Source organism: Chiloscyllium plagiosum, unplaced genomic scaffold (assembly GCF_037043375.1).
Source record: "Chiloscyllium plagiosum isolate Xiang-an unplaced genomic scaffold, Cpla_swu_hap1 HiC_scaffold_6, whole genome shotgun sequence".
Classification (NCBI taxonomy): Eukaryota; Metazoa; Chordata; class Chondrichthyes; order Orectolobiformes; family Hemiscylliidae; genus Chiloscyllium; species Chiloscyllium plagiosum.
In genome coordinates, this window is record NW_028270144.1 from 91,767,774 (window position 1) to 91,792,502 (window position 24,729).

The window sequence follows — 24,729 nt, forward strand, 5'->3', positions numbered from 1 at the left end:
ATTGACCCACAGGAGGAAACAATCTCTCTCTGTCTACCTTGTCAATCGCCTTTAATTAGATCTCCTCTTATTCTTCTAAACTCCAAACAGAATATGCTTAAGCTGCTCAATCTCTCTTCATAGGACAAATCCCTTATCTCTGGAATCAATCTAGTGACCGTCATCTGAATTGCCTTCACTGCAACTACATTCCTCCTCAGTAAGGGGACCAAGACTATATGCAATACTCCAGGTGCTATCTCACAAATGGAGATAGCCACAAGGTTGCTTGAAAGGTTGCCACAATACTTCCCACTTTTTTTCTCTATTCCTTTTGTAATAAATGCCAAAATTACATTTGCCTTCCTAATTACTTGCTGTACCTGCATTCTAGTTTCCTACAATGCATGCATGAGGAAACGTAGATCTCTCAGCACCAAAGCACTCTAAAGTTTCTCTACATTTAGAAAATAAGTTGCTTTTATAGTTCTCTGACCAAAATAGATAATTAGATTAGATTAGATTACTTACAGTGTGGAAACAGGCCCTTCGGCCCAACAAGTCCACACCGACCCGCCGAAGCACAACCCACCCATACCCCTACATTTACCCCTTTAACCTAACACTATGGGCAATTTAGCATGGCCAATTCACCTGACCTGCACATCTTTGGACTGTGGGAGGAAACCGGAGCACCCGGAGGAAACCCACACAGACACGGGAGAATGTGCAAACTCCACACAGTCAGTCGCCTGAGTCGGGAATTGAACCCGGGTCTCTGGCGCTGTGAGGCAGCAGTGCTAACCACTGTGCCACCGTGCCGCCCACTAATTCCCTACAGTGTGGAAACAGGCCCTTCAGCCCAACCAGTCCACACCGACCCTCCAAAGGGTAACCCACCCAGACCCATTTCCCTCTGACTAATACACCTAACACTATGGGCAATTTAACATGGCCAATTCACCTGACCTGCACATCTTTGGACTGTGGGAGGAAACTGGAGCACCCAGAGGAAACCCACACAGACACGGGGAGAATGTGCAAACTCCACATTGACATTCACCCGAGGCTGGAATTAAACCTGGAGACCCTAGTGCTGTGAGGTAGCAGTGCTAACCACTGAGCCACCGTGCTACCCATAATGTCCATGTTAAACTTCATCTGCCAAATTCTGGCCCACTCACCTGACCTATCCATATCCATTTTTAAATTTCTTATTTCTTCATTGCAACTTAAGTTCCCACCTATTTCATTATCATCTGCAAATGTGGCTGTGGTATGTTCTGTCCTTGCAGTCAAGTCATTAATAATAACTATAAATAATTGAGCTCTGAGAACTGAACTCTGTGGCATCCTGCAAGTTACAATTGCCAACCAGAAAAGACCAATTTATCCCAACTCTCTGCTTTCTGTTGATTAGGTAATGCTGTATCCAGATTAATAAATTACCCCTAACCCAATGTGAACCACATGGAAATGATGGATATCAGGCAGTACTTGGTGTCTCCTTTTAGCTTTTCCCAGATCAGAAGTAATCTAGCGGAGCAGATTGCCTGCCTTTACAGAAACTGTTCAATTTTCCTTATATTGAAATCGGCACAAACATTGGGCAAATTTTATAAAGTGTAAAGACGGTATTGGTGAAAGAATATTATATGAAAACTATAACAAATTTTTAAAATTTTATTAGAACAAGCCCTACACATTATGAAATATCTAACATTCACTGGAATTAAAAGAAACAAACTTCAAGATGATTATTATCCACAGCATTTGTATTGGATTAGAATGGACCGTAAGGTGCAAAAATATCACCTGAGGATTTTTGACATATCTAGAAACTTATCATTATTGGAATGATGATATTCAGAATTGAGGTATGAATACAGAGAATATTAATATTGCCCTTTCCTGGTTGAAGCTGAATAATTTTGCATGAATTATTATACAATCTGAACCAATTGAGTGCTAGTAAAATTTTGATCGACATTTTTTTTTCAAATTCAGCATTATTAATCCATCTAATAAGCAAATTATGCTCCTTAAGAATCAAAGTTTATCTTTACTGCCCATCATTTAGCTACATAACAGCATGATTCAAGGCTGTACCAATTCAATTCTCCTGTGTTCATCCAACAATGTGATCTTGCTAATGTCTCCACTTACCTTTCTCTTATCTTAGCAAAGGCAGCCTATTAAACAGTTAAATAAGACAATTTGAAAGGAAGTTCTTTACTCAATGAGAGTGAGAATATTGGTCTTGCTCTAACAGGTAGTGGGTGAATACATGCGTTTTAAAGGAGAAATGAAACCAACACAAGAAGGGAAAGGGAATGATGATAAATTGAGATGACAAAAGAAGTGAGGGTTCTTGAGTGGAGAATAAAGGCCAGCATGGAGAGATCAAAGGGGCCATTTTTATTCTGTATATTCTTTGCAATGATGTTATCACAATATTTAGAGGCCAAATGTTTGCTGAAAGTCTGTTTTAATAGAAAATATGCAAACAGAAAAATTTTCACATTGAATTTTGATCTTAATAATTCTCCTTATTAAAAAGTATTCAGTCTGTGGTTTCCTATCATTATCAGTGAGCTGTCTGCTGTTTCTTATGAGCAAAGTCTTCGAAATTAGTATATACTTAAACTTAGTAGAAAGCTCTCACAATGTTTTTGATTTCTTTATAAGATCTTGGTAGTCAATTATTTTCCCCTGTAGTTTTTACCTTTATAACTTCACAGTCCTCAAAACTGTCAAGCCTGTCTATGCACTGAATTTGATCACACACATTACTTATTCTAGCTATTTAATTATCTGATATTCTAATTATATGGTGAATAAATGGACCAGCAAATCCCATATTTAAACTATTCCATTAAATGCGCTGCTTATTATAACAACTTTGTGACACATATAAGTTAATCAATTTTGGATGAAAGAGTTTAAAAGCACTGTCATAAAAAAAACTTTCTACAATTCTCTCTCTATTGCCCGAGTAGGTTTACAAAATAAATATGAACCAAGTATATTTAATTTTCTAGGAGTTTGAGCTGTCTCTCTATAGAGTTATCTCAGTGCAATTTCAATTTAATTGTAATAGATATCCCTTCATGTCCATAACATACTAAATGGATGCAAAACCAAGTCATAGTGTTTGTTCTTGTAGCCAATAGGAAACTCCGAGGCCAAAACATATGTCCAGAATCCTGCGGTTTAAAGCCCAGCTCCTTGAATGCATTGATGAATAGCATAATTGCCAGTTCAGTAGGAAATAATTCCCTTGATTTTATTTGTTATAATAGTCTTTAGAATCCCATAAAATTCTGTAATAGATCTAGATTTTGTTACATAATAGTTAACTGGTTAGTTCTTGGTTTCTACATTGCAGCAGTGGCAATGGCTTCAGGAATGCTGATATTTTATCCAATGATTAAATACTGATAATTCTGGGTTCTGGTTGCAGTTTATAGTAGAGTGATGCGATTACTTGAATTATGCAGGAGGCTATTTCCTATAATGTTGGAATGAGAAGAACCAAGTGGTAGGTGATCCAAGTTGGTCTTAATTGCTTAACACTGTGGTAAAATGGCAACTGTTAGTGCTGCATTTTGCCATTACATCTTACAGCATTCACAAGATTAGAATGTTCAGGTCACAGATCTTGTGCTGTGAACACAAATAGACTTGGGAGGCAGCCAAATTGTAACAATTAGTAGCCATCAAACTGGATATGCATCGACTGCCAAATAACAAGTTTTTCAAAATTTATAACAAGTCATCAGCAGTAAGTACCAGACTTCAGGAAAGTGCAATTTGAGAAGTAGGATTGGCCTTTCAACACAGCATAGGGCCAATTCATGCCAGTTAAAAATGCTTTCTTGTAAAACAGAATTACGCTGAAAAGGTGACAGGGTGGTGGTGTGGACGTGATGCAAACAAAATTTTCATTCTTGTGAAACCCATGGAAAAATCACCATTGCAAACCAAGACAAGAGTGCTAACAGAAGTAATAAGGTCTACATTTGTTAATGTCCTGTTTTTGTCTACCCCCAATATGCATGTACACTGACAGACCTGAGACACAATTGGGCTCTGGGTTTCATGGTATTAATCATGTCAAGTCCTTGTTACATATTCCTTCCAGCTTTTCCAGCTCAAAAGTAGTCTTGCAGTGGTGGTGATTATGTGGGGTGATTACCTGTCAGGTTAAATCATACCTCCAGAGACATCTTGCCCATGTATGTGGATGGAACATATACTTTGCCTTGTAGTGAAGGTGTATACAGAGTGGGACGTTGTGGTGGTGGAGGAGGTAGTGAAAATACTGGTTGCAAACAATCTACAGTAGAGCTAGAACAAGTTATTCTGTTCCACTTGGTGCACTTGAGACTTGAAGAAATAACTTGCTTGGTGTGGTGACAGCTGAAGATTACATAGCAATAAGCTCCCATGATAATGTGGAATGGAGCAAGCTATGCACCCACCTTATAACAGAAAGGCAAAGTACTGTGGATGCTAGAAATCTGAAATAAAAATAGGAAATACTGGAGAAACTCAGCAGATCTGGCAGCATGTGTGGAGAGTGAAACAGAGTGAACGTTAAGAGTCCAACATGACTTCTTCTGAACTGTAGGTGATATCGGATTTAAAACATTAACTCTCTTTCTCTCTTCACAGATGTTGGCACACCTGCTGAGTTTCCCCAGAGCATCCCGTTTCTATTCCAGGTGATATTAATTTTCAGCATCTGCAATATTTTGCTTTTATTTGAGTGATTCTTCTTCAGAACTGTTCAAAAGAAGATCATATTGGATTTGAAATATTAACTCTGTTTGTCTCTCCACACAGATTTGTCACACTGTTGTGTTTCTCGTGCATTCTCTCTTTTTATTGCCTACCTTGTAAGCACTAAACAAGGACTCCAATGGGCACTTAAATAGCCATTGGACTTCTTGATGTTATATTGGAGGCCAATCTGTAAAAGCCCTGATGAATTAAGCAATCTGTCAGACAAATATTCAGCTTGGACGCAGCCACATTACTACATTTGTTATTACATGTATTTTACGCCAGTAATACTGACGCAAATCGTTGGATATCTGTTCCATTTTTACACCACTATTATAGATTTTGTTTTGGCTGAGAGTGACCTGAAGCAATGAGGAAAATCAATATGAGAGAAACCAGTTGGAAGGAAAATCTAATTTTAGATTTTAGATTGAGCAGATATGTAGGCCATTGAACATTGATATTAGATTTCAAGCCTATATATAATTCAATTTCAAAAACCTGTCACCACCATATGGGAATTTTACAAATGGCACATGGAACATTAATAGGCATTTTAAAAAGATTAGAAGTTCTATTATTGCCATTGGAGTTTGTCTAGGACTTTTCAAACTACAGTTTTTCTCATGCAGCCTAAAAATTCTAGCACTCCCTTCTGGAGGAAACATCTGAAAGATTTATAATATTTTTATCGACAATGAAAAAAAATGGACAAAGGATAATTGTGATATTTTAAATAGATTGTAAAAACATGTTAATAAAAGCATAGCCAAGAACGTGCTGTTAAATATATAACACAATCTAATTTTGTTCCAATACCAGTTTCTCATGGTACTGTTAAAGGGCATGGCTGTCATAGTAATTTAAACCTTGAAAAAATATTTGTCACCATTGTAGTTGTGATGGAATGTTTAGGATTGATTGGGTCTCAAGCACTAATCAGGCATTCAAGGGAAGTACATTGCACCACATTTGAAGAGGGAGAGACAATTGTGCTGCTGGGAATGATGTTGTAGCGGGGGTAGGAAACTAAAACAACAAGAGGAAAGCAGCATATACTGTGATTTTGCACAGGAAACCAGCAGCACCTTCTGCTAGAGTGAGATAAGAAAACTCCCATGGCCCAAGCAGGAGAAGGCCACTGCTATCTGCCTGCCAATGTGTTTAAGAACCACCTCTTAGCAATGGAACTTGCACAAAGGCTGTCAATTCAAATGAACTCCAAAGTAGGACATGATTCTGAATTTCTGAACAGTAAAAGGTCTTTAGCTGGATTCAAAATTCACCCTGACTGTAGAGAAATTCTCTCCAAATTGTCTCAAACATGAATTCAGATTGCGTCATCTAAACTCAGTGATTCAATGTACCAGAAAATTCAATAATTTTCTCAACATTTTTCTTGAGCCAAAAAGCCTTCTTGAGAATAAAAGAAATAGCATAAAGAGACGTACATACAGATTATGATATTTTAGAAAGCTTACCTCCAAACTTTTGTTTGATTTCTGACTAAAAAGACTAAGTGCCATTCAGTTAACACAAACTTCCTTTAATCCATTTTTAACTTTTATCTTCAAAAGCTTGCTGTTCACACTCAGACACCATGTGGCAGATTTTCAATTATAAAGCACAGCAGTAGTTGGAACAGTTGCGCCACCCACTCAGTGCAACAGCAAGAGCCTTGAATCCATTCATGCCTGGGCCCCAATGAAAATATTTATGAATGCTCCTGCTTGCTTCAGTCAGTGCATAGGGCATCCACTTCAAGTAGTTTACACATGGAGTCAAGTAGGCCTATTGTATCTTTTGAGCATGACCAATTTAAAAACATATTCAGCTCCCTATCTCCTTCTATTTTAACACAAACACATGGTGGTTGGAATTCAAAAAATGTCTTCATTCCAATACTTATTAACTAGAAATGAAGGGAATAAAATTTACCTGGGACTCCAGTTCTTTTGATTGCTATACAATGATTATCCTGAAAAACATCAGTGTGGCTTTAGCTATGATGCTTCCTAGAGTTTAACAGCCTGTCACCTAGGATTACAAATTAAGCATTTGAGCCAACCAATAAAATGTGACCAAGACCAACAGAGGCAATGTGGACCATTGCCTTCGGAAAAGATCAGATAAGGGAGGAGACTAATTCTTTTCCTCTCAAGCAGTATTGGATTTGCTGGGGAGCACATTTTAACTTTTAAATAGCATACCTACATAAAAAAAATCTGATAGCCAAGTTGGTAAGAATTTTGTGTTTCAACTCCCTGCAGCAAATGACAAATTCTAAAATTAAGTAAATACAATAACTTTCAATGAATTGAAAGATAAAATAAAAAGACTGGAATTATACCATAGCCTGTTAAATTATATCTATACCTCTAAGATCTTCTGAGTTTCAAGTTTGGAATTTGGACTTGTGAAAATTATTCATTTGTTCTCGCTGCACTTTGATTCTTCCCACTGTTTGAACAGAAAGCAATGCCACAAAAGTATAATAATACTTTCCCCTTAAAAGAGAACTATTGGATAGTGAATATTTGCAAAGTGTGCACCTTACATTACCACCCATATTTCAAGTGTAATGTATCGTGACTTTTCTCGAGTTTTTAGATTGTCTGTTTACCTTGAGCCAAACAGAGTGCATTGTCTTTCAATTTGCACTTCAGCCTGGCTGTTGTGTTGAAATAAGCTTGGATCACACAGTATGCATGGTTTTTTTGTTTTTCAAGTCAGCAGTTAAGTTTAATTAAAACCAAATTAACATCTGCCAGAAAAACAAGCTTGCTTATTTTGTTTCTGAATATATTCAAGGTATGCCAATTAGCTTTTCTTAATCCAAATTCCTTTTGACATCCTAGGAGAGGACTTTTTTCTGATTGATCTTTGGAAGAATTAGGATATATTTTCCTATTATTACCAATCAAGAAAAGTTGCAGCTGGTAGTTGTTCTCCTTCTATCAATTGTGAAATCCCAATTTGACACCACCATTAACATTCACTCGCTCCACCACCGACACACAGCAGGAGTAATATTTACCATCTGTAAGATGAACTGCAGTAAAATACCAAGACTCCTAGGACAGCTCCTTCCAAACCCACAATGCCACCACCTATAAAGACGAGGGCAGCTGATACATGGGAACAGCACTGGGTGTACCAACATCCATGGTCTGCCGCAATTCAAGGTGACATCACCTTCTCAAGGGCAATTGGATATCTAACAAATACTGACCAAACCAGCAACACGCACATCCTATGAACAAATAATAAAAGAAAACAATAGTAGAAAACTGGTTAATCATAACCAGACAGTTTTAACATAAATTGCTACATAATTGGGAAAACTGACTGAAATGCTCTCTAGCTTCTGTTAAGGAAGCATAGAAAAAGATGATTTAATGCTTGATTTCCTAACTCACATTGCTGGCTATAAGCATTGGTAACATCAGCAATTATAAGATTACCAACTTTTTACCATAAATTACGAGATCAATGTATTGTATTCAATTTCTTCCTAGTTTGTGAAAACAGATTTATCACCAAATCTATTCTACTCATCCACCATACATCTCTATGACTCTATGTCCCCATTGCTATAGCCCTGTACTCATGTCTTTCTCTGATTTCTCTGCTTTCACCCTTCATAGAATTATAGAATCATCCAGCACTGGAAAATACCCTAGAGTCCAACTCGTCCATACTGCCAAGTTTCGCAATCTAAAATAGTCCCATTTGCCACCATTGAGCCCATAACTCTCTTAACATTTCCCATTAATGTACCTATCCGAATGTCTTTCAAACATTGTAACTGTACCTGCAGCTACCACTTCCTCTGGCAGTTCATTCTATATATTCAACTCATGTCCTCTTCAAGTTCATCTTACCTAAGAGAACCACTTTCAGTTCCCTCAATTCTATTTTGTAACTTGTAACAAAACCCTCCAATAGGAAGGATGTTGTGAAACTTGAAAGGGTTCGGAAAACTTTTACAAGGATGTTGCCAGGATTGGAGGGTTTGAGCTCCTGGGACAGACTGAATAGATTGGGGCTAATTTCCCTGGAGTGTCAGTGGCTGAGGGGTGACCTTATAGAGGTTTAATAAATCATGAGAGGCAATGATAGGATATTTTCCCTGAGGTGGGGGAGTCCAAAACTAGAGGGCATAGGTTTAAGGTGAGAAGGCAAAGATTTAGAAGGGACCTAAAGTGACAACTTTTTCATGCAGAGGGTGGTGTATGTATGGAATGAGCTGCAGAGGAAGTGGTGGAGGCTGGTACAATTACAACACTTAAAGGCATCTGGATGGGTGTATGAATCAGAAGAGTTTAAAGGGATAAGGGCCAAATGCTGGCAAATGGGACTAGATTAATTTACAATCATTTATGATGTTCGGCATGGATGAGTTGGGCTGAAGGATCTGCTTCCATGCTGTTCATCTCTGTGATTCTATGGCTCTAATTGCCCATCCAGGACCCTATATCAGTTGTTAATGGCTCTGTCTCTTCCATTATTGTCACTCTCTTCCTTACATCTACCAACATCACCCTATTGCAGCATTCTGTGTTTAATTTCAGATTTTCAGAATCTTTCACTACAAAGTGTACTAAAATAAAGCACCATTCCAAAAATATTAAAGGATATGTGGCAAAATAATACTTACGCATTTGTTTATAGATCATACTTAGTTATGCTGAGTGGCAGATCAGATCTGAGGGGTTGAATAGCCTATCTCTTTGTTTACAGAGGAACATCAGTATCTGTAAGATTACGAGGTCAAAATCCTGGAACTTCTGTACTAACAGCACTGTAGGAGTATTGTTGCCGCACATTGGAATTTAGGACATAGAAATAGGAGCAGGAGTAATCCAATGGCTCTTTGAACTTTATCATTTGCTTTTACAACATTCTTCCCCAGTTTCTCCATGTCCACATTTGCCAAGAACATGCTTAACAATTGAGCTTCCACAGTCTTGTGGGGTAGAGAATTCCAAAGATTCACCAATCTTGGAGTGAAGACGTTCCTCTTCATCTCAACGGATTGCCTGCTTATTCTGAGACTGCATCCCCAGTTGTAGAATTGCCAGCCAATAGAAATTCTATTCCACAAATAACTTCTGTAAATTTCCCTAATATCTTAGGGGCTGCACAGTGGTCAGCACAGCTGCCTCACAATGTCAGGGACCCAGATTCAATTCCAGCCTTAGGCAACTGTTTGTGTGGAGTTTACACATTCTCTCCACTTCTGCGTGGGTTTCCACCAGGTGCTCCGGTTTCCTCCTACAGTCCAAAAATGTGCAGGTTAGGTGAATTGGCCTTGCTAAATTACCCATAGTATTCAGGGATGTATAGGTTAGGTGGATTAGCCATGGGAAATGCAGGTTGATAGGTAGGGGGTGAGTCTGAGTGGGATGCTGTTTGAAGAATCAGAATGGACTTTTTGGACTGAGGTTTCCAGCATCTGCAGTCCTTGTTTTTACCTAGTTGTTTTTAACCCTATTGCGAATCCTCTTGCAAGGATGCCTGCCCTGAAGAAGTTTTCCTCCTCTCTCTACAAGCTCTCCACTCTGCAGGCACCCTGCCTCTATTCTTGATGAAGGGCTTTTGCCCGAAACGTCGATTTTCCTCCTCCTCGGATCTTGTCTGACTTGCTGTGCTTTTCCAGCACCCCTTTTTGGGCTGATTAGCCTATTTCCATATTGTAGGGATTCTATGGAATAGCAAGTGGAAGGATGATCTATGATCCAATAATGTCTTGTTGTTTGAATTATTGAAGAAACAGTCTCCATTTCTTTAAACTGCTCTCATAAAATAATGGTGCCTAGCCTAATTATGCCAGTGAATGTATGTTGCACTCGCAAGTGCATCCTTCCTTTGATAAGGAGACTAAATATATTCACAATCTAACAAAAGGTGGTGTCATCAGAGCTGTATACAATTACATCATTCCTTGTGTAACAGAAATCCCTTGCAATGATGACCAACATATTATTTGCTGCTTTAATCACTTGCTGCATCTGCAAGCTAGCTTTTAGTGTGATGAACTAATGAACAGAGACACCGAGGACACTTTGGACATCAACTTGTCTGAACCTCTCATCATTTAACAAATGTTCTGCCTGTGGAAGGTGGATAAGTACACTTACAATATATTCCAACGGTGATGTTCTTGTCTTTAATGTACATATCCCCTAAATGGCTTCTTACACCTCCTCATAACTCACATTTACAGATAGTTGTGGTTAATTAGCAATTTTGGAAACAATTACATTTGGTTCCTATGTTCAAATCATTTATATAAATTGTAGGAGTTATAGTTCAATCACTAAGCATTTGCAATGATATTAAACCTTTAGTTCCTATTCTCTGTTAGCCAATTTCCAATCTATACCAGTATATTGCTCCAATGTGATCTAATTTTGTTTACTAACTTCCTATGTGGGACCTTACAAAAAGTTAAATATTTTCTAAATGTCCCCATTGCTATAGCCTTGTACTCATGTCTTTCTCTGGTTTCTCTGCTTTCACCCTTCATAGAGTCATAGAATCATATAGTACTGAAAAAGAAGCACTGAAATACACCACACCAACTGTAGTCCTTTATGATATCAGTAACATCCTCAAAAAAATCCAATAGGTTCAGTGTGGGTTCAGCATGGGACTCAGCGTCTGCGAGATGGGCCCACTGGCAAAGAGATGGCACCTAAACAGTGGCAACTCCTACGTTGGGGGGGGGGGGGGCGGGGGGGGGGGGGGGGGTGGGTGACAGCGCAGACGACTGCAAGGCGGTGAAGGAGATGTTGCACTGCAGGTGTCATGGGTGAGCTGGTTTGGGACTCATGGTGAGGGCAGTGGAATGACAATAGACTCTCTTCAGTCATATCTTTTAATTCTTTTTATTCTTAAACTATTCAAAATGGCACCAGATTGTGGTGGTGGTTGAAACCTTTCACTGTATTTTACATTTATTATTCACCGTAAAATGCAAATACCAATAAGTCAAATCTCTCTTCAAATCTCTATCACACCCACACTTTAACAAGCTTTCACACACGCAAACACACACTATCATGTGCACTCACACTCACTACTCACATGCACTCTCTCTCATGCATGCACACACACATAAGTCTACAGGGTGAATTTTTATTTGCAGAATTATATTTGCAGATGCACTCTATTTTGCTCAAAAAATGTACAATCTGCAGACAGTCAATACATGTAACATTTTGTAAATTCCACTTTGGAAATAGAACCAGTCTGAGTCAAAATTAGGATACAGACAGACTCTGATCTTTAATACATTGTCTGAGCTGAGATGTCATCTTTTGTTATGAAACTTTAAGTTATCTTGAGAAGGTGACTTAAAAGAAGTTTTGGGATTTATATATTAATGAACCGAAACTGCAACCCATTCTAAAAGATGAATGACTTAACAATCCTGGTTTGTTCAATATATCATTTCAGCTCATGACACTGCAATCTTTTGCTATAAATTCTGTGTTTTATGATCTGAAACTCCACAACCATCTGATGAAGGAGCAGTGGTCTGAAAGTTAGTGCTTTGAAATAAACCTGTTGGACTATAATCTGGTGTTGTGTGATTTTTAACTTTGTCATCCATATCATGATCTCCCTTGATTTGGAGATGCTGGTGTTGGACTGGGGTGGACAAAGTTAAAAATCACACAACACCGGGTTATAGTTCCAACAGGTTTAATTGGAAGCACTAGCTTTCGGAGCACTGCTCCTTCATCAGGTGGTTGTGGAGTACAAGATAGTAGGACACAGAATTTATAACAGAAGCTTGCAGTGTGATGTAACTGAAATTATACATTGAAAAATACCTGGAATGTTTTTTAAGTCTCTCATGTGTTAGAATGTCCATGTTAGTTTCACTTCTTTCATATGTAAATCACAAAACGTTTTTTTTTTTAAAGTTACATTCTCAGGTTAACTTTAACAATTGGTGTCTGGGCTGACACCAATTGTTAAAGTTAACCTGAGAATGTAACTTTTAAAAAAAGTTTGTGATTTACGTATGAAAGAAGTGAAACTAACATGGTCATTCTAACAGATGAGAGATTTAACAAAAAAATCCAGGTATTTTTCAATGTTTAATTTCAGTTACATCACACTGTAAACTTTTGCTATAAATTCTATGTCTTACAATTGTGTACTCCACAACCACCTGATGAAGGAGCAGTGCTCCGAAAGCTAGTGCTTCCAATTAAACCTGTTGGACCTTAACCTGGTGTTGTGTGATTTTTAACTATGCTCTCCCTTGTGTTGGTTCTGTCCATCCTGAAGGATATTAATATTTTCAAAGTGTCCAATAAACACATACTTAGAAGACACTGTAATATTTTCCCTCTTAGTGATGCCAAGTTAATAGGGAACACAAATGGAGTGTTGGATTTTATTTCAAAGGGAGTGGAGTATTCAAAGTTTGTGAGAAGATTTGTAGCTCGGGTGCTCGTTGCTGTGGTTCTGTTCGCCGAGCTGGAAGTTTTTGTTGCAAACGTTTCGTCCCCTGTCTAGGTGACATCCTCAGTGCTTGGGAGCCTCCTGTGAAGCGCTTCTGTGGTGTTTCCTCCGGTGTTTATAGTGGCCTGTCCCTGCCGCTTCCGTTTGTCAGTTTCAGCTGTCCGCTGTAGTGGCCGGTATATTGGGTCCAGGTCTATGTATTTGTTGATGGAGTGTGTGGATGAGTGCCATGCTTCTAGGAATTCCCTGGCTGTTCTTTGTTTGGCTTGCCCTATAATGGTAGTGTTGTCCCAGTCAAATTCATGTTGCTTGTCGTCTGCGTGTGTGGCTACTAGGGATAGCTGGTCGTGTCGTTTCGTGGGTAGTTGATGTTTGTGGATGCGGATCGTTAGCTGTCTTCCTGTTTGTCCTATATAGTGTTTTGTGCAGTCGTTGCATGGGATTTTGTACACTACGTTAGTTTTGCTCATGCTGGGTATCGCGTCGTTAGTTTTGGTGAGTTGTTGTCTGAGAGTGGCTGTTGGTTTGTGTGCTGTTATAAGTCCTAGTGGTCGCAGTAGTCTGGCTGTCCACAACTCACCAAAACTAAGGACCCTATACCCAGCATGAGCAAAACTAACGTAGTGTATAAAATCCCATGCAACGACTGCACAAAACACTATATAGGACAAACAGGAAGACAGCTAACGATCCGCATCCACAAATATCAACTAGCCACGAAACGACACGACCAGCTATCCCTAGTAGCCACACACGCAGACGACAAGCAACATGAATTTGACTGGGACAACACTACCATTATAGGGCAAGCCAAACAAAGAACAGCCAGGGAATTCCTAGAAGCATGGCACTCATCCACAAACACCATCAACAAACACATAGACCTGGACCCAATATACCGGCCACTACAGCGGACAGCTGAAACTGACAACCGGAAGCGGCAAGGACAGGCCACTATAAATGCCGGAGGAAACACCACAGAAGCGCTTCACAGGAGGCTCCCAAGCACTGAGGATGTCACCTAGACAGGGGACGAAACGTTTGCAACAAAAACTTCTAGTTCGGCGAACAGAACCACAGCAAGGAGTGGAGTATAGAGAGGTTTTGTAAAAACTGTAAGGCACTAGTCAGACTACAGCTAGAATACTGCGAACAGTTTTGTGCCTTTATTTCAGGGAAAGCATACTGGCAATGGAGAAGTTCAGAGAAGGTTCACAAGGCTGATACCAGGTATGGAGGGACTGTCTTATGAGGATAGACTGAGTAGATTGGGCCTGTATAATTTAGAAAATAGAAGACTGAGAGGTGATCGTATTAAAACTTACAAGATTCTGAGGGAACTGGACAGGTTAGATGTGGAAAGGTTGTTTGTGAGTGTGTATAGGACCAGAGGGCGTAATCTCAGAAAAAGGGGCTATACATTTTACTTTGAGACGCAGCGGAAAGTTTTCTCTTAGAGGGTTGTGAATTTGTGAAATTCCTTACCACACAGGGCTGTAGAGGTTGGGTTATTCAGTATATTCAAGGCTGACATAGATACATTTGTAATCAGCAAGGTGAATTGAGAATGATAGGGAAAAAGGCAGGAAAGTGGAGTTGAGGATTATCAGATCAGCCATGACCTAATTGAATGGCAAAGCAGACTTAATGGGCTGAATGGCCTATTTCTACTCCTATATCTTATGGTATTATGTGATTCATCTGGTCCAGGGGAATTATCAACTTTCTATCCAATTATTTTTGAGTTCTACCGCTTTATTAATACTGATTTATTTTAGCTCTTCATTTCATAAGATCTTTGATGGGGGGTGGTTTCTATGCCTATTCTGTGATGATAGATACAAAGAAATTGTTTCATTTCTCTGCCAATTTCTTATTTGTTATAAATTTGCTGTAATGTGATTGCTAAATTGGGAACAATGTTTGTACACTGCAAGATTTTAATGCGTGTATTGATTATAAAGCGATTCTTGCCCCATTGGTTTAAATGGTGCTGCGACTATACAATTTTCTTATCACACGGGATTGCACAAGAATGTAACTACTGTGTTATAGTAGAACTGACTGTACATTGATGTTGCTCCTTATTACTGTATTCCCTATGTTGCATGCAGCTTTAATTCCTTACTTTTGTATACTCAAGATTACCATTACAAGTTCATGGCCTATAAATAACTCATGTAAATTTTTATTATTCCTTGCTGTTTGTTAACACCACTGAAACTGATTGATGGATCAAGATGTCCAATCTAAAATTCTCCTACTAACTTACCAATCTTTTTCTTTATTTAGCCTACCATTTATTCCTTCAGCCTATCCTTCCGAAATGATAAACATCTCGAATATTCAATTCCCATTTGTAGTCACATTATAATCCAAAATGGCAATTAATCATACCCATTTACTTCTACTTGGACTTTCAAAACATTTATATCATTGTGAATGTTGGTGTGTATTCTGATAAAGTGTTCTTAACTTTGACTGTTTAAACTTTATTCCACATTGTACACATATTTGATGATGAACTTCATTTTATGTCTTCCTATTTCACTTCTACTTTTGTACAACTATTTTTGCTTTCTTCCTAACTGAGCTCTCTCTCAGGTTACCAACTCTAGCCTAGTTTAAATCCTCCTGAACAGCAATAGCACATCTTGCTGTGAGGGCGTTAGTCCTGGTCCTGTTAAGATCCATCTCATTTGGCTTGTATGAGACCCCGGATTAGAATGCCTCAGAACTGGCCTGAAAGCCTCAGAAATCTGATACCATTTCTCTTGGATTAATTGTCCAGCCACATAGCATCCCTACAGTGTGGAAAGAGGCCTATCGAGTCTCAACCAACCTAGAAAAGCATCCCACCTAGACTCAAACACTATGGGGCATTTGAGCATGACCAATCCATCTAACCTGCACATCTTTGGATTGTGGGAGGAAGCCAGAGAACCTGGTGGAAAACTCAGGTTCCTGGCACTGTGAGGCAGTAGCGCTAACCACTGAGCCACAAGCAACCCTAATGTTTAGTCACTCAATCCTCCTATTCCTATGCTAAATTACTACCCTAAAAAGGTCCTGCATTTTAATTTTTTTCCTAATGCCCCAAAACATGCTTCCAGGGATCTCATCCCCCTTTCTATCTATGTCATTGTTGCCCATGTGGACTATGGCCTCTGCCTGTTCACCTTCCATCCTCTCCACCCCACATCTGGCTGCAGTTCAATGATGCCTTAACAGTAATTACCAATAGGCAGTAATGCTGGCATCATGTGAAAGAAAGAAGCTCTGTAATTGCAACTCTAACAACTTTTTGAGTTGGTTGGAAATATGAAGTAAATGCCTTCATGTTCAATTTCTGTTCAGAAGATTTGGAACTCCTTTTTGCCCTTAAGAGCAAAGTCTTGTATGTGTTTTATGTGTAGGACTTATATTGTTCTATACCAAAAGAGTTCAAGAGTGATTATTACAAGGTAAAATCTATATATTGCGGCCAGGCAATGATTATTCCTAAAAATGCATGCAACCAATTGTTGAATAATTATTTTTTTCTGTATTTTAACCTAACAGCAAATATATTTGCACACATATTTATTTTCCATAGAGTAACTTTAAAAATTTGTAACTGAGATAGTAAAAACTCTGTCTTGTTCCAGTAGCAATAAAAATACATGAAATCATATCAGAATTAAATATGGACGGGCCCAAACAAAGAAAGCTGGAGACATTCACTTCTGTTTTGGATGGGGTAAAAAAATAGAACAGCCAGAAAAATCTCTCAAAGCCAGCACTCATGCTGAAGATCTGACTGAAAATCTAAAAACAAAAATCACTGCCTCAACTTTTAATTGAAATTAATTTAGCAGAAGATTTTAAATACCTGTATGAGTGGAGTTTGTACTTAGCAATGTGCAAGTGAAGAAAATACCCAAAGTCAGCCTCAGTGTGCTTCGCCCCCCGCTGCTCAATGTGTCTTAAACTGGACCTCAATGCCAAACAATGATCAATTTTCTCTTGAAAGTGACTGCTGTGTCTTCCTGGTATGAGGAACAGGCAGAAGTTTTCTGAGAAACCACACCACCAGTCAGCCCTCACATGCAGTGCGTGAATATCTGGAAAGATCTTTGTGTCATGCATGATCTTCTGGGAAGTGATCTGTGCCCATGCAAGGCCCTGCCCTTGATCCCAGCTCTTGAAAAAAAATTAACTTATTCCTTCCCTACATGAGGCCCCAAATACTGATGATCTCTGAGCCATCGATTGCTGTGAGATCACTTTCACTGTGATTCAACTCCAAATCATACAGATGAAAGTATAATTAATGTTGCCATGCCTCCTTACACCACATGAACTAGTAAACCTCAGTTTATGCAAAGTCAGATGTAGCACAAAGCCTTGTTCAACACAAAAGCGACCGAAAGCTGCACTGTTCAGTGTCAGGTGCACATTGGGAGATGTTCCAATTTGTCAGGAGCACCAACGCTGAAATTAGCATAACACATTGAATTCAAATGGATTACAAGACTTTATTTAAGTTAAGTAATAAACAGCTTAATAAAGTGGCAAAAAACAGCAGATATACATCAAAGCTCTCTTTATCATTGAACAATAATTCTGCCAAATCTTTATACAAACACAATGGGGAGATGAAGCGCATAAAAAAACCCAGAGAATTAGCAGAAATAATGTAGATTAAATTTTCAGCGTTTATAGATAAGCATATGTCCACACTTAAACTGTTAAGTATATAGGGCAGGGTTTTTACTACCAGGGTGGGTAGTTGAAGTCAGGACATTTCCTGGCTCACCAGACCTGCCAGGCCCTGATACACACAAATTTTGCCCCAGTGGGGCCAGGCATGGTGTGGAGTCGGGCCTGCCGACTGCAGAGCATCGACGGCCAAGGTGGTAGGTGAGTGCTGAGCTGGCCTGGTTTGAACGTTCACCTTGGTCTCTGGGAGCACTCCCAGTTGTACTACAAAATTTTAGGCTGTCGATCCCTCATGATCCTATCCACTCCCCATGACCCCTTCTATTTCCATTCCAACTTCTGCCCAACCTTCAGCTCTTACGCTCTCCATGCCAACTCAATGCCAATACATGTCTTCAAGCCTCTAGTATTGGCACTTTAATGATCTGTCTGATTGTCACGTGTACAGGGTTGTTTTTAAAGTTATGAGATTTGCAAACAGATTTTTTTTTGTCTTAGCAGTTCCACACTTGTATGACTCCATGATTACGTAAATATTGCAGATACCGTTCAAATAAGCATGGAAGGGGTACAAGTTTATTTTGAGCCAGAAAGGATGCTATTGGGAGCCATGCTATTGTCTGGAGGGCAAGTGTGGGCACTAAATTGAAATGGAAATGGCATTGAAGGGCATGAGTAAGACCTTTTGAATTTACCTTCCAGACTACGGCTCCTGGCTCTTCTGAGGGACCATGAACCACAAGGCAGAAGTAAACTGCACAAATTCCATTAAAATTTGCAGAGGACTAGGCAATATCAACCCTTACAAAGAGTCAGCCAGGTCAGGATTACAGTGTGGGGCTTCATGAGAATGAGGGGCAGGAATCCTAGAATCGGGTTCCAGTCATCTTTTTAAAACGCTTCGGAGTTCTTCCATCTCCGCATTAGTCTGGGCCACACTAACAAATTTCTAAACAAGGCACTATATATTTCTTGCATCAACAATAAAACACTGTCATAGAAAATGATAAGATACACAAAAAACAAACCTTCATAAATGTTTAACCATGATTAATTCTACATAAAGAGATTCACATTAATCTTTGACTATTTAAATACATGCCTCCTGAAAATACCGTAAGTGCAAACAGAAAGTGCTTATCATAGGCAGTTTGCCAACAGCTTCTAAATGTGAAACATTGTCTATTTAAAAATCCCAGTCAAACACTATTGTGTGCAATTCTTACCATTAATCGGCTGTATAGACTTTTCCAACTAGTGGGCAAAAATGAATTCAAAAGTCAAAGGTGGGGAGCAGCTTTGAGAAAAGAAGAACCAGCCTCTAAACAGATTTAAATACACTTTGTACTATAGAATCTTTAAAAGAATGCTTAATGGAGGTGTCTGAATAAAATGATACTCGATGTCATTCCATTTCTGATAATTTACTGCAATGAAAAAGCCTATTTAGGTAAACAAAACATCTAAGTTTTTAAAATGCTGACTGCCCTGAGGATTTTATTTATAGTTAACACTGTTCTATTTCTTTTTATTTTGTGTTTGGTATATATGCATTTATAAAAATATTCATTTCAATTTGTAGCTAGCCACAATTATAAGGCATGAGAAATTACTATAATGAAATATATATTAAACATGTTGACATTTTTATTAAATAAATGTAAGTAAACCCAAAGCCTGCACTTAACCCATATTGTTAATAGTATTTAACAATGTAAATAAGTGAAAGGTCAAACAAACAAATCTACTTACTGTGCTTTTGAACTACTTTGGGCACAAGGTTGCCATCCCCATAGAAATCTAGGAATAGGGATGCCATAGGCAGTGCATGATAGAGTCTGTTTGCTGCCCAATTGGAAGAGATCAAAGTTCTGATTGGACACTGCCTTTTCACATATATGTGGTTTTACTGCAAAAACAAATTAATGAGAAAACCAAAAGCCAAATAAAAAAAAAGGAATTTAAAAAAAAGACACAATTCATCTCATTACATACTAAGGCCTTATTCACATATTCAAAAGCTAAGTGAAGACAGTACCATCCTTGCAGTGTGATATATTCATGCTTCTCCTGTTTGTCTCATCACAATTCATTTTTATGTATGAGAGTAAAATCAAATTCTTCACAGTTATCTGTGAAGATGCAATCTCAAGAAAAAAAATGCTGCCCTACAAAAAGTGTTTGAACAATCCTCAGAAGAGATATTACAGCATTAAAACAAATGAATGGTTGAATGAATAACAAATACGTGATCTATGTCCCAATTAGTTCAGCTTTTTGCTGTCAAATGTCCACTCTTGGTGAAGATTGGATCTCTTCTATTAACGATTTTGAAGGTTCTCCATACGTATTAAAAATGTTCATCTTCCGATTTTAGCATTGTCACAAGTTTGTCAAGATTGTTAAATTGCTGGATAGGAAAGCAAAAGTATGGGATTCATACTTTTAGACTGTGTTCAGTCTCTGGCCACAGTGGTCCTTGGATTCAGTTCTGCATTTCTGTGGTACCCACTTGAGCAGCTGAACATTTTTTTCTGTTTCAAAGCAGAATCTCACAGTTTTAGCAAAGTTACAATTAGCAAGGTCCTGCTGCTACGTTGCAGGTGTCTGTACAGTAAACTGCACTCACATGTCCCTGCTGAACCTTAATAAACTTTTACGGTTGATTTTTCTGTTTTGTTTGACCTTTTTCCTCAAGGAATGATGGGCTTTGCCATGGATCTTCTTTGCTTTCTCTGGGCAGGATTTATTGTCTACATTGCTTCTCTTCCTGTACTTGTTGATAATGAAGTTCACAGACGACTTTGGTATCCCAGTTCTTCTGGATATTTCGTGGGCAGACTTTTTACACAAGTGATAGTCAATAATGATAGCTTTTTGAAACTCTGAGAGTTGCTTCAGTTTTTCCATTCTGGGTAAAGCTGAGGCACCTAGGATGCAAGAATGCGTTTTTTTTTAGCGTCCACAGTTGCTCTAGAACATTCCCTAACATGGTATTATGTCACTGGCTAACTATAAAGGGATTGTCCAAATACATTTTGTAGGGCAGTATATAACATTACAATTAAACATGCAATATTATACTTATATTATACTTATATTTAAATTCAAAATATTGCTTTTAATACACAACTATGGTAAACTGATATTTACCAAGAACTTTGCTAATATCTGAAAAGATTTAAGAACTTGTGATCCTGATCTCTAAGAATTCTGCTTATTTGTGTTTCTGTTGCTATATTTGCCTGACTGTATCATTAACCTTATACAGTGAAATCTGTCAACAGCAACCATCCATGCTTCCCTAAACAACTCTATGTTCAAAGCTTGTCTTCTTATACAGTTAAGAAACTGCTCGTCTGGCACAATATACTCCACCATTACCTGGCCCTTTATCAATAAACAGGTATTATGACAGGAAGGTTCATACTTCTTCTCTGATCCTTCTTTTTCCATGTGGTTCAGTTACTTTTATTATATCATTCAACATCAAGAGACTTCTTGTGCCATCAGGAATTTGAGTGCACATTTTTTGAAAGGATGTACAGTCAGTACTATCTGCCAAGTTAGATTCCATGGTGTTCACTGGTTTAAAATCCAGTGATAAAACTCCAAATACATGGCGACAATTACATCTCATGCCATCACTACAAAGACATTTTTCAACAATGTTAGTAAATGGGCATTTTACTGTTCCCAAAGTTTTGTAATCATTTTATTGACAAGCAGTTGTTACTCAAAGATGGTTGCTAATGCTGATTTCACTGTATGAAGAAATGCTATCAGCTAGTCTACACTTTTACATGCAGTAAGTTTCAAATGTGCTAGTATCAACATGCTAAAACTAAGTTTCTTTTAAAAATTTCAATATCCTGTATATCATCTAAAGCAACTAACCACATGTTCTGCCAATTTTTACAAAATACCATTCTTAAATTTAACTTCCTTTTTCCAAAACCCCCTGTGTACATGCTGTTTATTTATGATATGACGGGTGTTGTGAAATTCCATTCCACACTCAGAATCACATCCAATGCAAGTGTAGACTGGAGAATCATGCCCCAATTCAGAAGATCCCAAAATTTCCAGTGATTAGACTTATTCACTGGAAATTCAGGAGCTCTACAAAGAGTGAGAGTCAGCACACCTATTTCTCCTTTGTCTCATTAATTGAGAATTATTGCCAGAAATAGATGCTTACAAAATTTATTATACTAAACTATAATGAAATAAATATAATTCACATCATTACTAATTAACAGTGAAATAACTGGAGCATCACCACACAATTTAAATTCCCTCTCTAGTAAATGAGAGAGTATGAATTAAATAAAGATTCCAATGGTCACATTTTGGTGCGATATTCAAGGAGTCATGGTACCATGGAATCAGACTTATAAAAAAGTGAATGCCTACTTAAGAAGGACCCAGGAAATGGACTCCATCAAATTATCAATTCCAAAGCAATTTGCAAAATTGCTCTAATTGACCAGATGGTGATTAGCCTAGTATTGGGCAAATTGATCGTTAAGGTGGCTGGCACATTGCTTGTTCCCTATATGGGCTTTTCCAAAAGAAAATGCCCTTCATCTAGCATTGACACTTGGATAGACATAATCTGGAAGATGGTACTCGCATCTAGCGCAAAAGATTGTGTGTGTATATCTAGAGTTCAGTAGCTATTGTACTTGAGTACTGAACCTCAACATCTCTACCCGTTTCAGCACTAGTTAATACGATAGTTCTAAATATACACCTAGCAAAAGCCGACCAGTACTCCATATGAGGAAGACTGAAATTACTTGCATAAACTTTTCTCAATAGCTTGGTTTGGACACGTATTTTGGACTCAGTACTGGTGCTCTAAAGGCAGGACTTCTGCACAATCCAATTCCAACCTTGAAATCCTTTGCACTGTCCCTGAGCTTGCCTGGCTTAAACTAAAAGGAATATCCCTACTTCTGGGCCTGGAGATGTTCAAAGTCTGCAGTCTTAGCCTGGCACCAGAGGTTCACGCTTCCAGTGGCAGCTAACCACCAACTTCACAAAGGCCAAGCGATACCTGGGTTAATTTAACTAACTATTTAAAATAATTTCATAATTATTGAGGTGACTAAAAAGTTTTTCTGCAATGCAGTGTTTATATTCACCTGCAAAACTTTCACTTGGCAAAAACAGTGAAATTTCACCTCAAGCCTCCTTGCATGTACAGATCATCCATCAGACTAACCTCATCATTTACTTTCCTTGTGAATTTATAATGCTTAGTGTTTTTATGTGTTCCATCCAATGTTGGCTTTGACAGAACCCAATCTAAGAGTTTGGATTGTTGGAAATACTCTTTCCTATAAAATTAATGGTGATCTCTTGCATGCGGGCAAATTAGATTCTTTAACCACAATAATTGGAGGAATATTGGATCAGGAAAATGGCTGCTTTCATAAAGAGTCCATATATTTTATGTCAATATCAATCTTTAGATGGAGAATTGAACAGACTCTTTTGCAAGAAGGCATTCTTTCTCACCTCTAAGTTAGCCTGTGAATGCAGAATATTTGTATCAATTTCTTTATTGGTATTATGCTTTTACATTAGTGACACCATCTACTGAAAGGGCAGCAAGTATCTAGTTCTAGGGTCTTAAATGTGAAAGGGAGCAAAACACAACAATTGACAGCTCTATATAAGGTATAATGATACAATGTACCAGCCTCCAGCACTGCCAGTGAATTTTCAATTGACCCAAAGGAAATAATGGCCCGATCTTTTCAATTAATATACAGGTACAGGTGACTGTATAAATTTTGACATTAAACAATTTTGCAACAGCTGCAGATATCAATACAACACACGTTCGATTGTCTTGTTTAAATTGATGCTTTAACTTCTTGCATTTCTGAAACCAATGTGATCCAAAAGTGTAGAATTTTTACTGAGGTGGATTCTGGAGCTCTTTGATCAGAATGAGAATACAGAAATTTATAGTCTTCATTTACTTACCATTTACATTAAGAGAGAATGTGATATTCTTGTAAAGGTTCCACTGTTTGAGCTCTAGTATAATACTATAACTCCCAGTATCCTCTTCTGAAATGTCTCTTATAGTCAGTACATAGCCAGTGATCTTATAGCGAGTAGATCTTTCAGCAATAGGTTGCCCATTCTTTAACCTGTTGACAGAAAGAGATTTCATTACATTACACTAAGTAGCATTGAGACAACTATGTAAGCTTGGATTGTATGGTCAGTGGTAAAGCAACTACACTTTCCAATGATCTCAAAGGAAGATCTGAAAAGATCTAGCAATGGCTGTGGCATGGACTCCCTTTACTGATGTGAATTTAAATCTGCTGCCAAGTCAAAGTTCCAGATGTCTACCAACAGTGATGTCATCAATGTAAATCAGGAAGCACAGAATCACAGACTTTTCTTCACACAATAATATCATTTTACAGACAGCAAAATAAAGATTGGGTTCACCACCATTTCAAGGCAATCAGCGTTGAACAAAAATACAGGCTGTGTTCGTGATGCTCACATCGCACTAAAGGATAAAAGATGGAATTAAGGAAATGCTAAGATAATGCTGAAATGCTAAGAGATTATGGTGACTACACAGAAGGAAGCCATTTTCTCCACCATGTTTATGCTGGTTTCCTGAAAGAGCCACTAAGCCATTCCCAATCTACCAACTTTTCTCAATAGCCCTACAATTTTTTTCTTCTGTTCAGATAATTATCAAAATCCTCTTTGAAAGCAAAGATAGAATTTGTTTCC

General features: G+C 38.2%; 1 protein-coding gene across 3 annotated transcripts in view; it reads right to left on the reverse strand.

Annotated features, from left to right (window-relative positions):
• The window catches only part of flt1 (fms related receptor tyrosine kinase 1), a 184,560-nt gene that overhangs the window by 102,512 nt on the left and 57,319 nt on the right, over positions 1–24,729 (reverse strand). For all 3 annotated transcript variants that reach the window (XM_087988200.1, XM_087988199.1, XM_043692014.2), the window contains exons 9-10: positions 23,953–24,122; positions 19,705–19,861 (exon numbers count right to left, since the gene is read on the reverse strand). In XM_087988200.1, the coding sequence (XP_087844326.1) occupies positions 19,705–19,861; positions 23,953–24,122 (327 nt within the window). The remainder of the gene's footprint in view (positions 1–19,704; positions 19,862–23,952; positions 24,123–24,729) is intronic.